General features: G+C 31.6%; 1 protein-coding gene across 2 annotated transcripts; it reads right to left on the bottom strand.

Moving 5' to 3' along the window:
• Window positions 1-4,155: 4,155 nt before the first annotated feature.
• On the bottom strand, window positions 4,156-12,265 carry LOC128995316 (GILT-like protein 1). 2 transcript variants are annotated; one of them, XM_054420298.1, is made up of 7 exons: window positions 12,176-12,265; window positions 10,073-10,145; window positions 9,389-9,523; window positions 8,895-9,077; window positions 8,069-8,224; window positions 6,526-6,611; window positions 4,156-4,377 (listed from the first exon to the last, which is right to left on the bottom strand). In XM_054420298.1, exons 1-7 carry the CDS (start codon window positions 12,211-12,213, stop codon window positions 4,344-4,346), a joined length of 705 nt encoding a protein of 234 aa, XP_054276273.1. In that variant the 5' UTR covers window positions 12,214-12,265; the 3' UTR covers window positions 4,156-4,343. The 2 variants fall into 2 exon arrangements, with proteins under 2 accessions (XP_054276273.1, XP_054276274.1); XM_054420299.1 differs by lacking the exon at window positions 6,526-6,611 and having other exon boundaries at window positions 12,176-12,264.
• Between the last annotated feature and the right edge of the window lie 2,138 nt (window positions 12,266-14,403).

Below are 14,403 nucleotides of genomic sequence, written 5' to 3'. Positions count from 1 at the left end.
AGTATGTTTTATCTATCATATTATCCTGTAGATGTGCACAATCCCTTTACAAATAAATGGGAAATTCGCTAATAGGCTAAAAAATAAACAAAAAAACAAATTTAAAACAAACCAACAAGGGTCTAATGGGTTGCCAATAGTGACGAAATAACAACGAAATACAAACAGAAAATGAAAACAAGTGGAAGGAATTCCAATCAGACGTTTTATTTACAGTGGTGAAACAAATAGAGGAGTCTGTAAATTGCATATTTTTGGTCGAGTTTTCGACCACTGGACGACCTAGTATTATTTAAGAGTATAACTCGTCACTCAAATGTAAAATTTTAGTTGTGCTAAGATCGAAAAGATACTTACTTTGTGTCCATGTGACGAACATGATTTTTCACCGCACTGCGCCATAATTCCCTAAACGTACATTTCATGCATTAACCTTTATAAATGATCTTCAAAAAAGGTTTCATTATTGTTTGGTAATACCTAATACTATACACGAATAGCAGTTATTGGTATTTAGATGTGATGTGTTCTACTTGTCAATATTCAATACCATTAGTTGTATGAATAGTCAGATGTATTACTCTTCAAACACAATAATAAATTCATAGTTTATCGATGGAATTCTGTTACATTTCAATTAATCTAAATGTCGATATGGAGGTGTTTTTGAAGTGAAATATTGAAATATTATGTTAAAATAATGATATACAAGAACAATTGTAATGATTAGATGAAGTATATTGGTTAAAATGGGACTTTTTTCTTCGGAAAACAGATGAAAAACTTCACAAAAAAGTGTACCACCCCTGTTCTCAATTTCAGCCGATTTTTTCACCCTAGGTAGAATTTTCTGTGCATTTAGCTACGGGTATTTATATTAATTTTTATTTACTCTAAGCTACGGTTATTTTGCAACGCAAGTATTGAAAATAGCCAGAGAGAAAAAAAAGTGCTTAATATTTTTAGCTTTAACATTCGTCTACTAATTTTGACGGAGAAAATCGTTCCGAACAGAAAAAAAACTTTAAAAGTAAATAGTTTTTGGTCAAGGAAGGTTTGAAATTAAGTTTCTGACTGCGATTTCAGTATATAATGAATAAACTATTAATTTATTGACTCAATAAAATTTATGGTAACGGAGCGTTAAAAAAAAAACAAATGTAGACCTAAAATTATTAGAGCTTGTGAAAACAACATGTTGAGTCTTGTTCACAATAAATTCCTAACATCGATAATTTCCCAATATAGATAACAATGCAATTATGCATATTAGCTTATTGGCAAAGAGCTAAAGAAAACAGGGATGCAGTAAGGAAACAGGGGACATATGAGCTTGTTTTGTTGGTAAAAAGTGTCTTGTACTTGTAATGTGGGTTGCGTTTAAAACACTCTGTATGTAATAGTCCTTTTGAGTCTAAAAAAAATTGTAAAACTCACATTGCTGTTAAAATTACGGTTCAAAAGCAACTTTTATGATCTCTCCCATAAAATATCATAGTTACTCCCACCGCTTACCCATGATAAGGGTTGTTGACACGCTAATCGGAGTAAGTATGTGTCAGTTTAGTAATGACGTTTACTTTTACATGAAAGTGTAAAACTTTAAGGACAATTTTCCAGGACACACTGTGTAATATTACATGTCATTCATTCATCATCATCATTAATATTAATTTCTCTATTATTTTTGTGTGTTTTCTCCTATAATGTTTTTTTAACCCACTAATAATGTGTTAACAGTGTTTTAAAATGTTCCTTGTTAATATGTATTATTTTATCAATTTTTGTTCAATGTTATATACGTTAGTATTCCACAACCCCACAGAAATGTCATACTTTATTTTATGTTACAATATATATTTATGTCAATTCTCCATATCTGTCTTTTACCTATAAAAAAACAACAATAATCAAATTTACTTAGGTTAATCATTGTAAGATAATTGCAATATAATAATAGTCTTAAATATAGTATTACTTTTCAAAATTAGTCCGAAAACAATAAAAATTGATTCAATTCAATTCAATTATTTAAGATGGGGACGCCACTATGTGCGTATTTTAACCCAAATATGAGTGAAGGATGAGTGTAGGATGAGTGGCGCGATCTTGTAGTCTTGTTAGTGACTAAGGCCGACATGTTCCTTAGACACAGCTGTTAATTAATAGCCCATACAGCTAATGGCAACTAAGGGACCTACAGTTTATAGTGGAATCCGAACCACATTTTTCCTTGTAATTTACGAATTGGTCTAATTATCAGGATAATACTGCGGATAGTCGTAGTACTCACTAGTGCGGACGTTAATCCACACCAGGGAGCATCGTATCCACAGTGCATCCCTATAAATATCCACAATTCGTGACCTCCCAGTAGCTGGATTACAGGACGACGCCACCCGTGTAACACAGTGATGTGGCAAGTGTTAGGTGAATTCGTCAGCTGTACCTTTCAACAATGGAAATGTAACTTCCATACCTTAACTATTGCATCTGCCAGCTGTTAACTTCATTTTACAGGACATTGTACCAAGACATGTAATATTACAGCTGTAACCGTGATATTAAATAAATACCATCTTCCACTGTGATAAATACACTATACAGTTATTAATAAACACAGACTTACAATTTTTATATAATTTCCTTAATCAGTCCTAAACAGAAAAACTGTGTTTACCTAAGACCTAAACCTAACACGTAAAAGGTGAAAGTCCACAAGTAACTCACCATGTTGCGTTAAAGCCACTGACTTACTGAGAATGGGCGTTATGGTTGCATGACACGTCAACTGTTGAGGTAATTACAATATTAAGGCTTCATGCGATTGTCATTAGCTTTCTGTGTAATTTCTAATTGTTTACATTACTAGAGCTATTGTTTTCGTCCGATCAACTTGTGAATTTTTAATACCAATTCAGCGAAGTAGTATTAATTGAGCGAAGCTCTTACACTACACTCCTGCTTTTGTTTTACAAATCCCCTCCTCCTTCTGAACGACTAAAGCGACATGCACCAAATTTAGCACAATCATAGTAACCAACCATGGGAAGGTATAAATCTGAAACGGTACAAATGGGACCACAGGGCTTTTCCCTAAGTGAATTGAAAATTTTACAAACTTAACATGGGCCTTATGGGTTAATTGGTTGCCATGAGATTTTTTGCGAGACAACAATAAAAAGGTAAACAGGAGTCACACCATATATTAGTCAACGAATCATCTCAATAGCACATTAAAAATACCGTACAGAGAAAAAGGGAAGACCAATCGGATTAATACCATTGAGCATAATTTACTACAAAATGGATAACCAATAATTATGGTCAGCGGAATAAGGCTGATGCACCATTGACTTTAAATAATCAAAATAGCTATTCCATTAATGTGAACCAAATATATGCCTACCATTGAGTGTGGATACAAGTGGACTTTCCATTTATGTGAACTAGACGTACCATTCAATAATGCAGACTTTGAACGCAGAAGTTTTAGGTTATAATTGTATTTAATTTATAATGCTTTTATTTGTTTTCATTTGATATGTGGACCATCCATATACGTATAACTACATCGATGCATTGATATATCGATATATCGGTATATTGATAAATCGATTGTGTGGATTTTCTAGTCCGCAGCTCATCTTAATCTTTCGATTCATTTATCAACCAAACAGAAAAAGCGGAGTTCTCTCAAAAGAGAAGAAATTTTTCAGTTTTGGAGATCTCCCCCCACTAATAAGCCATAACAATGGAAAAGTACTCAATCAAAATATTAGGTGTGTAAATGCATGAAAATTAGATATTACATGATATTGTATGGATACCGATAAGTAAATAATGTAGCTATCTAAATATTTTATGCTAAAAGTATGTGATTTGTTTTATTTTACTTCTTAACTAATACCTTTGAATATTTAGTCAATGCTACCACTTGATGTAATAAAAACAATATTATTGATTAGCATAACAAATTATATTTTTGGAAAATAAAGTAATTTTTGTGCCTTAATTTTATTTTTTAGCAATTATAAAATAGCTACATACAAGACAATTATTTGTGAATTTCATTAATTTAATATGTAACATCTTTAATTTCTGCAGAGGATAAATTGTTATATTATTTTTTACAAACAATAAAAAAATACAACATTTAAGTTTTTTAGCTTTTTATTTTCCTCCACAACGTCCAGACGTAAATCTACATTTTGGTGAGTTAAATACTATGATGGACTTCTCAAAGATTGGTTGTGAAATGAAATTTGATTAGTTCAGCAATACTTTAATTTTCTTCCTACACAACTCTTGAATGTAGTGACAAACGGTCAACGTGAATTTGCTTACAGCTGCAGCGTGATCTCTCTTCTTATATTTCTGTAAAAATATAGAAAATATTAGAGAACTAACACATATTTAGGTGGCATAATGATTTGTATGAAACGGCTTAGAAAATAACCTATATACTAGCTTACTAGCGTTGACAATAATTGATACTATATTATTATAGACTTATTTATAGACTTAATTATACTAGACAAATCTTGTATTTATTTTTGTGTAAATCATCTTGCTTTGATGCGTTATTGTTTAATGGTATTTTCAGTATAAATAAATAAATAAAAAAAATAAAAAAAATTAATAAATTAATTAATTAAAAATAATAAAATAAATAAATAAAAAAATATAAAATAAATAAATTAAAAAATAATCAAATAAATTAATTAAAAAATAATAAAATAAATTAATTATTTTAATAATAAAATAAATAAATAATTAAATTCCAAACAGAGAAAATTGAAATAGTTTCATAAACAACTATTACATAAAATGTTATTTCATAAACTACTCGTTTTCCCGTGAAATAAGAACAAAAAAGAAATACTTGTGCGTTTTTGACCCACAGGCAGACGTAGTGTTGTTGGCTTCAATATTAATATAAAACCTTTTAGTTAAATTTAAAATCACAGGTTTTTTCAACACTAAGAAATTTATTTACGGTTTTCTATTTGTTCTGTTTATATTAGTAGAGAATAACTATAAAGCAATATGAGTGATTAAACAAATATTTGTATGGACACATAATATTCTGTTTTGCTAGTTGTGAATGTCAATTAATTATCCTATATAGTGAAGAACAATTCAATTTGAACTACATTTCTTAGAAACTAAATGAACTAGCTACCTTAATAGGCTTAACTTATGTGTTATGGAAAGCAGGATAAGAGTTCGCATGAAAATAAAAAAAACACATATTTTATCGAAAAATTGAGATAAATGACTGAAAACGCATTTATAAAATGTTTAGGGAATACGGATTTTTATCTTCCAATAAAAAAGAGTTTGCAGGTCAATTTGATTTTTACTTTATGACTTGCGCAAGTTATATTTGATCGTAGCCTCAATCTGTACAAAAGACAGGAAATATTGCATTACAGTCGAGTTTTGGTCATCGGGAAATAACCGTGTTTTGATTTTGCGAAAATACTGAAGTTTGAGATACGTCCCAGAAATTCATGTACCTATTAATATTATGAAATAAGTGAACATCAAGATTATCTATTTAAATTTCACTGACTTAAATTGTTCGATCATTTACAAAAATATTAATTAGTTCATAACTGACAAAAATTTGTTGACCAAAAGACCGCACGAACATGAAAAAGTCGTATTTCAAAATTATAATACTTCTTTAAGAACATTTTTTCTCTGACATAGGATGTGTGGACTTTATCAGTTTTGTGATCATACTACAAACATTCGCAAAGAGACAATTATCAAGTCTGTTCCCGCGTGAGAGTCAAACATTTCTGTATAAATTCATAACATTTATAAAATACAACAAAGATAAGAATTTTATTGCCTGCAAAATATAGGTTACTTCCAGTAAAAAATGTTTTATGCTTTTCTAAATTGTATAGATTCGACACATATTCTATATTTATTTCAGCTTGGTTTGATTAATCTCTTTCTAAACCTTCGGTCTATGCTAAAAACGTGTTTAAGTTAACAATGTAGGCAATGCTTTCTCGAGTTCCCGGAAGAATATTTTCATTGTTGTATGGTACTGGTTTTACCTAACCAGTTTTGACTTTTGATTTGAAATTAATTCAGTTATGTATTCTGTAAAATCCCCTTAATTGATTTTCATTATTCGTGCATGTTGAAAATCTTAGTCGAAACATGTAAAGACGTGTTTGTGTTATTTTTACCTAGGCTACGACACGTTGACAATCAAGATTCTGCAACCAAACCTCAGGATGTACAACAATATTAATTATTTTAATCTGACCCACATAAATTAAATATTTGGATGAGGTAAAGCCTCTTTGATAATTTTATTTCACATTGTTCTACGCAAAACAATCACATTATTCATTCACAAGCCTATTAGTTCTGCAAAAACCGTACCTAAAGTACTAGCTATTTGAAAACGGTGGATTTTCGTCGGTGTTTTCAAAGAACTCTCACCCTACTTTCCAAACTAAATTACTTTTTCCGATAATAAGGGTGGAAAATAATTACTTTTCTTCACACAAGTCCATTTGAAATCCACAGACTGTTTTTAAGAACTCGTTCAGGCCTTCGCCACGATCTTTCTTTTTAGGTGTCTGAAAGAAAATTAATACAAATTTACATTTTTCGATTTTATAGTTTCTATTTGCATGCGAACTCTTATCCTCCTAATGCTTTTGAGAAGTTCTGTTGGTAAAACTGGCCCAATTGTAGGTCTCTGGCATAACTACGACTAATTTTATCATAGCTCATGAAATTATTTTCTAAGTAGGCCTATTATTCCTTTGAACTTATCTGACACATGTTTACAAAATGGCAAAAAACAAAAATAACTATAAAAAAATGAGAAAGACCAATCGCCTGCAAACTCTTCAGCGACTCTTGCCCTGCTGTCCTTCCTAACCTAGAATAATCTAAAAAGTAAACAAAGAATTACTTCTCTTCGCACAGATCGAACACAATTCGACAGATTAACTTTTTGAAATTTGTCAAGGCTTGGGCATGGTCTCTCTTATTGAACAGCTGAAATACAAAACAATACGATGAAGATGTTACTAATAGACTACAAGTTTTTAAGCGTATTAAAACTATCTATGGCTTATTAAGACCATTGAAAGCTGGTTTTAAGAAACCAGCTATCAAACATAACCTGTACAGTAAAACCTACAGTCAACGGTAAAACTCAAATGTCTGTGGCTGCACTGTGGCCAGTGAGTGGAACTGTGAATTATTTTAACCTGAGTAAACCCCATTTTTCGTTTTTTTCTCACAAACAAATTTCTTTTTGGTTGGGTGATTGTTTCAAGAACGATCACCATTATTATTATTTTTTTTTAAGAGGTTGGCGGCCTCTTTTAACCTTGCGTTTGCCCGTCCACATAGACTAAGCGCCCGTGCGTGGATCGTTTGTAGCAAAGCAAGGAGTGAGCCGGTACAGTACAAAGGTGAATTGTACTAATAAAATGTTATCGGCAGTGACCAGGATCCGAACCCACGACATCGCTGCCTTGGGCCCGAAGTCCGCGACGCTACCGACTGAGCCACCGACTCACTTTAAAGCCTTATCTTAGTGCAAAATATATATTGAGCGTATGGTACTCTCTAAACTCTATTTAAATATAATTTAATTTAAACATTATTTAATCTATAATATATTTGGCTTATTGTGCTGTGTCATATGGAAATAGATAAAAAATGTAGTAAATCAGTTTTTAGAAAATCTTCGTTACAATGACGAATCATTCCACTAATCCAAGTAAGCACTTCTTCTGGGGTAGGAGATGACTCAAAATTGCACGAATTCTAAATAAATTTTAAGTAATGCTTAGTTTGCCAGTAACTCTAGCCTGAGTTGGTGTCCTTGATCATCAAGCTCATTTTTCATTGTTTTTAGCATTGTGAACTTGTTCAAAGGGTTATTTCGGTCGAGCTCCACCGATTCACACAATTATGAACTCAACATGAACAAAAAATATTATTCTAAGTATTAATAACTTTTTTGTTATCTAAAAGTGAAGAACTGTTAAATTTTTCCTTGAGGTTTCGTACTTACATCATTAAACACTATCTTAGGTAGGGAATCAAGCTTCTTGGGGAACATCTTCTGTGTTCTGATTCCGTGGTTGACGACCAAATAATCGGTGTCTGGGGAGTTGACGCAATCAATGAACTTGTGAGCGTCTGGCCTGATGTGGATCTCGTCCAGGCACTGAACAATCAACAATCGATTAAAAAGGTGATATGTAATACCAATATATGCATCATTGTAATTGGAGCTATCCGTTGTGAATGAATAAATAACAATATATAAATAAATAAATAAACAAATAAATGAATAAATAAATAAAAAAATAAAAAAATATAATAAATAAATAATTTTTTTGTATAAATAAGTTAGTAAGTAAATAGGTAAGTGGGTAAGTAAGGAAGTAAGTTAGTTATTAAGTAAATAAATAATTAATAATAAAATCAACTAAATGATAAAATGTAGAATCCCAACTGGAAGTCAAAAAATTAGTAACTATTTCGATATTGAACAAATTTTAAGAGAGATGTCTTGATAAATCACTAATGTACGATACAACTTGGGTGTTTAAACCTAAAAATTGAAACATTCACAAAATTCTCAAAAGATCCTAGGCGTAATAGCTATTTACGTTACAATCGTAGTAAGAGCGTTTTTACATCACGCAGGCGAATGTTGTGCAACGAGCGGAAGGGAGTTGATAATTCACCTAAGTGATGTAAACACGCTCTTGCGTAACGTGTAAAGTAGCCTACATTTATTCCACCTTACAATTTTCCTAGTCCAATTCATTAATACTTGATTTAGGCCCACAAAAGACTTCAATTCTTAACAAAAGTGTTACACGACTTACGTCTGGTAGTCCGTCCATTTGATCTTTCTTGTTGATCAGACACTTGATCACCTTGACCATTTTCAGCTTGTGCGCGTGCATCTTCTTGATCACACAGGCGTGCAGTTTGTTGGCGATGCATTCTTCTTCTCCTCGAGTGCAGACGAACTCCAGATGAGGTTCTGGCTCTTGCTCCACTGATACCTGTTACAGAATTTACATATTTCTCAGTTTATGACGTGATAAGCCAATCAGCTGTTCGGAACAAAGCGCAGACAAAACAATTGGATTGGACTTTGGATGATATTTTATACATGTAAAACCATTGAGCATTTCAGAAATTGAGTTTGTGGAAATGCTGCATTCATCAAAGCGAGTTTTTTTGTTGATTTAGATACAATTTTAAGATAATTGACACAAGTAAATTGAATGGCTCAATTTGGGCAATTCTTGACGGCTGGCTGAAGACACCAAATTATCTATTCATTTATTTTAATGAATACTCTACAACTCACGTTAGTTTTTCCGAAGGGGACGAGCTCAATCTCGATACCTTCTTCAATCTGTTCCCAGTGAGGTGAGAACTGGTTGTTGATGAAATCCTTGAAAACGGGATCCATCGCTTCGTAGAACACTGTCACCTTGACAGTCTGAAAAAACATATGCAGTAATGAAGATAAAATACAACACAACAACAGCAACAACAACAACAACAACAACAACAACAACAACAACACGAACAACAACAACCAAATATTAAACCAGACCAGAAAACATTCAAATCTTAGAAATAACTCATCTGAAATAGTTATACAATCAAAAATATTACTTTGAAAACATGAAACATAATAATAATACAATACAACAACAAAAACACATGAACCCTGAGAACATCACAGCATTATAAGGGTAACCCATCTGAAAAAAATTGAAATGAAGCACGATTCCAACAACATGCCATTTTGTCGACAAGCCAGTTGACCGACATTATAAATTAAATATCCACAAGAAAACAATGTTGTTGATCACCATGCTACCGAAATATAATTTTGCCGACAAGTTAGATAATCGAAAATATTTAATCATTTTCTGCATATGAACATAGTTAATATTGTTGTACAAGAAATTGATAATATATATATATATATATATATATATATGTGTGTGTCTCAACGGCAATTGACGGAAACAGCTCATACCTTTGAATCTCTGACAGCTGCGTGGAAGGCGGAGCTCGCCGCCACGCATAGCAGCAGAATCACACCTGCAAGCCTGAAAAAACGTAAAATAACTATAGGAACACAGCTACAATTACCATTAACAATACCAAAGTAAAAATCCCATCCAATTCAGCTGTAAAATTTATTTTAATTTTATAGAACTTGATTTAATAACCACGTTAGTTTAACACTATAGTGTGCAATTGACCAAATTCTATTTTTAGTTTTGGGTTTTTATACTTTGACAATAGACGAGACAAAAAAGTAGTTGCAGAATATTCTAATAGTTCAATGTTTTCCATTATTTTTTATTATTAGTAAAAGTGTAAAAGGCTTATCACCAAAATGTGTATAAACTATTTCAAGTTATGTCACTACGATCACTATAGAAAAAACGTCCCATCCAATGTACAAATTTGAAGCAAATAAAAACGTGGCGCAATCTGTTGGGATGGTATACGAACTAATGGCATATCTCTGTCTCAAGTGGTAAATCAATCAGCTGTTAGCTACGATACTGCATGTATTTGAATTAATAGTACCAGGAGACTAAGCTTTGCTCGGATTGAGTTAAACATTAAATATATAAGTCGATTAGCTAAATTAAATATTTTTTTATGTACTGTAATCAATATGAACACATATTAGATTATACAAAGAACACATTTTAATACACCTTTATAAACACATAGATTGCATTAAAAAACCTGCATCAGCTGTTTTTACGGCAGCTACAAAAGCGTATTGACGATAACATGGGGACTTTAAAGGGCTGTAGGGCGGAAACTGGATTTTCCAGCCTTGTGACCAAGTCCAATCGATTTCTCGTGGCCAAATACCCATGATAAACAAAAAATAAAAATTACTCTGACGAAAAATAAAAATTTGTCTGTACACGCGCTTGTTTTAGAGTTTAGGACTCAACTCAATTATAAGATGGTCCTGAACTTCATACATTTTCTTGGCTTCAAATTTTTACATTGGACGATGAGATACTCAGTGTATAGTCAATACCACAATTAATTCAATAATTGGGATATTTTTAATACAATATTTTTAATGAAATATTTTTGTAAATATTTTTTGAGTCGAATCTACACTCTGAAGCCAGTGTCACATTCATAAAACCGTTTTAACATAACTCGCAAAACCTAAGTTTCCAACAACTAAGGTGCAAAGTTATCTACAAACATATGTTTTATATCACTACGTTTCTTGCATACGTCATCGATGTACAAGGAAGTTACATAATCGAATCATGACGATTAAACACGTGGCAATTCTACTGCAGCCTACTTTTCTCTGGCTAGAATTAATCTATTTGTAAATCATAGCAAACGATAGTAATTAAAAAATCAAATATTAAAGTAATAAAGTATATAATAATACTATGTTAACGTAATTGTCCTCATTCCCCCAAACTAGAATCTTAACATACAGTACCCCACTTAGTGAAATACGCTCAATATGTAAAATGGCGTCGATTGAGTTTATGTTTCTATTGTCTCAATGGTGCAGTTAAAAAAAGTCTTTTCGTAAATTTTATTTTTTCCAATTTTTTACATTAATTGATTTACCATCTCACAAACTACCTACAGTAAAACTATACAGTAATTAGGCCTAATACAGTTAATTTTTTATTCAATAATTATTATTTGGAAAGAATATGCGTGTACTCATTTGTTTTAAGCACATATTGAATTGTTGCTTAATCAAAATAATCTATCACAAAAAAGGTGCACTGCATGTAAATAAGTTGGATTTTAGTTATAACTACGATTTTAAAAATCATTTATGCAAGACCTAATATTATAAAATACACAGTTTTTGCACTCTAGAGAAATATTCCTTTTAAACATCTAAAAGTACATTAAACATTTTTCTACAATAAAAAAACGCAAAAGTACCAACCATTGACAAAATCATCGATACATCGATCAAATGCGATTTTAGGAACCAGCGAAGGTTTTTAATCCGCAATGTGCAATCATTGACTATACAATTCAATAATAAATTACGAAGTAAAGACCAAACTGCATTATTGAACATATTGCAGGGTAGGCAGGAAGGTGTTATACTTACATTTTGCTTGTAGCCACCGTGTTGACTGATAAAATCATTCCAACGTTTGCCCTGATAGCTGTTATCTTTCTCTGTTACCATACGCGGTTCGTATTCTATCAATGATGCTTGGTTGACTAACAAAATATCACGAATTGATTTTGTACTTTCCCCCCTATATGGAGGAAGTAATGTTTTCGTAAACATTTTCGAGTTTGAGTTTTCGGTGGATATCAGTTTTGGGGTCCCCTGAAGCCAAAAGAGCATTTTTCAAGTATCTGTATGGGTTTATGTATGTGTACAGAGCTACATACCACACCTGTGATCCCATTTTGCTGAAATTTTATATTTGGGTACTTATTTATGGTACCTCCAGTTTTTTTTGTTTTTTTTCGAAATCTCGATTTTTAATGGTGATTTCCCCATAGAATAACGGTAAAGTCAAATCAAAAATGGCTCAAACTACTGTGATCATGATTAAGTATTTTATAGTCCTTTTAAGTCTGGACAAAAAGGTAAAACCCCAATTGCTGCAAAAATTACGGTTAAATAGTTATTGTACGGTAACATTTGTGATTTTACCTATAATCAATAAACAAAAATATCCTCTCTTAGAAGTTATGTGTAGTAATTGTCCTTTAGTAGTTGGGAATATATAACGGATTTGTACAGTTTTCATATATTGTTCGCATAGTTTAGAGTGGTAGCCTATGGCGAAAATATCGTACGTAACTCGCCCAAAATGTGTTTACCGGACTAGTAACGTAATATAACGGGTTCATAATGACCGCTAACATTTTGTTTTGTAGCTCAGCTAATTCATGGGTTTTTGTTTTCGTTTAGTGGTTCATTAATAGAATTTGTTTTAAATTATAAGTTGTTGAAACTATTCAGATTTTCTAATGGTGGTTGCATAACAAATAAATGAGGTGTTGTTTAATGGTTTTGCGGGCGTGAAGTAATAAATAAAACAACGCTGTGTAAAATAACAATTACAGTTTATTTAGACTCAAATAAATTCAAGAATTTGCGTTTTGCTCATATTTCTTTGAGTTTTAATAAACTAATTGTTATTTTACACAGCGTTGTTTTGTTTATTACTTCACACCCGGAAAACAAAGATTGCATTGATTTCACACATTTATTTTTCATGCCACATCCATCAGAAAAGTTTAATAGTTTGAACAACTTATAATTAAAAAAATCTATCTATATATTAATAGGCAAGCATGTTTCTTTAAAACCTTTTTTCTCAGCTCGTGTGCATCGAAGGGAAAATCTACGCATACCGTTGGAAAGCTATTTTCCTGTAGGTGTGCAGAATCCCTTTATAAATTTAAATAGGCTCAAAGATAAGCACAAAAAATGAGTTTAAAAATTTGAAAAAATTAACATGGATCTTATGCGTTGCTATGCTGGTTACGAAATAACAACGAAATATAAACAGAAAATCAAAACAAATGGAGGAAACTCCAATCACATGTTTTATTTACAGTGTGGGGTGAAAATAGATAAGTGAGTACATTACATATTTTTGGTCGAGTTTCGACCACTGGACGACCTCTCGTACTATTAATTAAGAAACCATTCAACGAAAAAAGCATCTCTCTTGCTCTAGCCCATGAATTAGCTGAGCTGTCATAAAACAAAATGTTAGTGGTTATTATGAACCACCCTTTACTATATTTACAATTTATTATGTAATGTAAACCGTGTTTTGATTAATCATTACCAAATCAGCTGTAAATTAGCATTAAAATCAGCTGTAAAATCAGCATTAAAATCAGCTGCTTGTATTGTTGCATTGTTTTCATCAATACATTGTTACTACAGCTGAGGCGGTACTATTTATGGAGTTATAGCCTTTGCACTTTCATTGACTCAAATCGTTACTTCATTGTTAGTTCTAATAAAATTAAAAGTTGAGTATTAATACAACGAATAGGATAACCTTAAAAAATGTCCTATTTCTAACTACACATTTAACCTATTTATATCCTATTTAAGCACATTTAAGTTTAAAAAAGTTGTCTTTGTTGGTGTATGGATTCTTAGTTACCCTATTACCCTATTTGTTAGTACTCAATATTTCTAATAAATTTGAATCATTAATATCAGGTAATGCAGTTACAAAATATTTCAACCAACGATTCGCACTTTTAGTAGTAAAACAATCTTAAGTTCCTTTTCAAAATTCTATATATTAATATAATTGAAACAACTTTCTTAGAGAATAGACTAGAAATAGT

The sequence above is a fragment of the Macrosteles quadrilineatus genome, unplaced genomic scaffold, assembly GCF_028750875.1.
Source record: "Macrosteles quadrilineatus isolate MER2022 unplaced genomic scaffold, UCM_ALF_1.0 Scaffold_5__1_contigs__length_97177068, whole genome shotgun sequence".
In the NCBI taxonomy this organism is placed as follows: Eukaryota; Metazoa; Arthropoda; class Insecta; order Hemiptera; family Cicadellidae; genus Macrosteles; species Macrosteles quadrilineatus.
The sequence above is the reverse complement of the archived record's forward strand: the minus strand, read 5'-3'. Positions and strand labels throughout refer to the sequence as shown.

Excerpts from the sequence above, each read along its gene's own strand:
- LOC128995316 (XM_054420298.1), bottom strand. The coding sequence starts at position 12,213 with ATGATTTTATCAGTCAACACGGTGGCTACAAGCAAAAT. Across the intron at positions 6,612-8,068 it reads CTAAGATAGTGTTTAATGAT|ACACCTAAAAAGAAAGATCG; the intron begins GTAAGTACGAAA and ends ATTTTCTTTCAG. Across the intron at positions 4,378-6,525 it reads ATGGACTTGTGTGAAGAAAA|AAATATAAGAAGAGAGATCA; the intron begins GTAATTATTTTC and ends ATATTTTTACAG.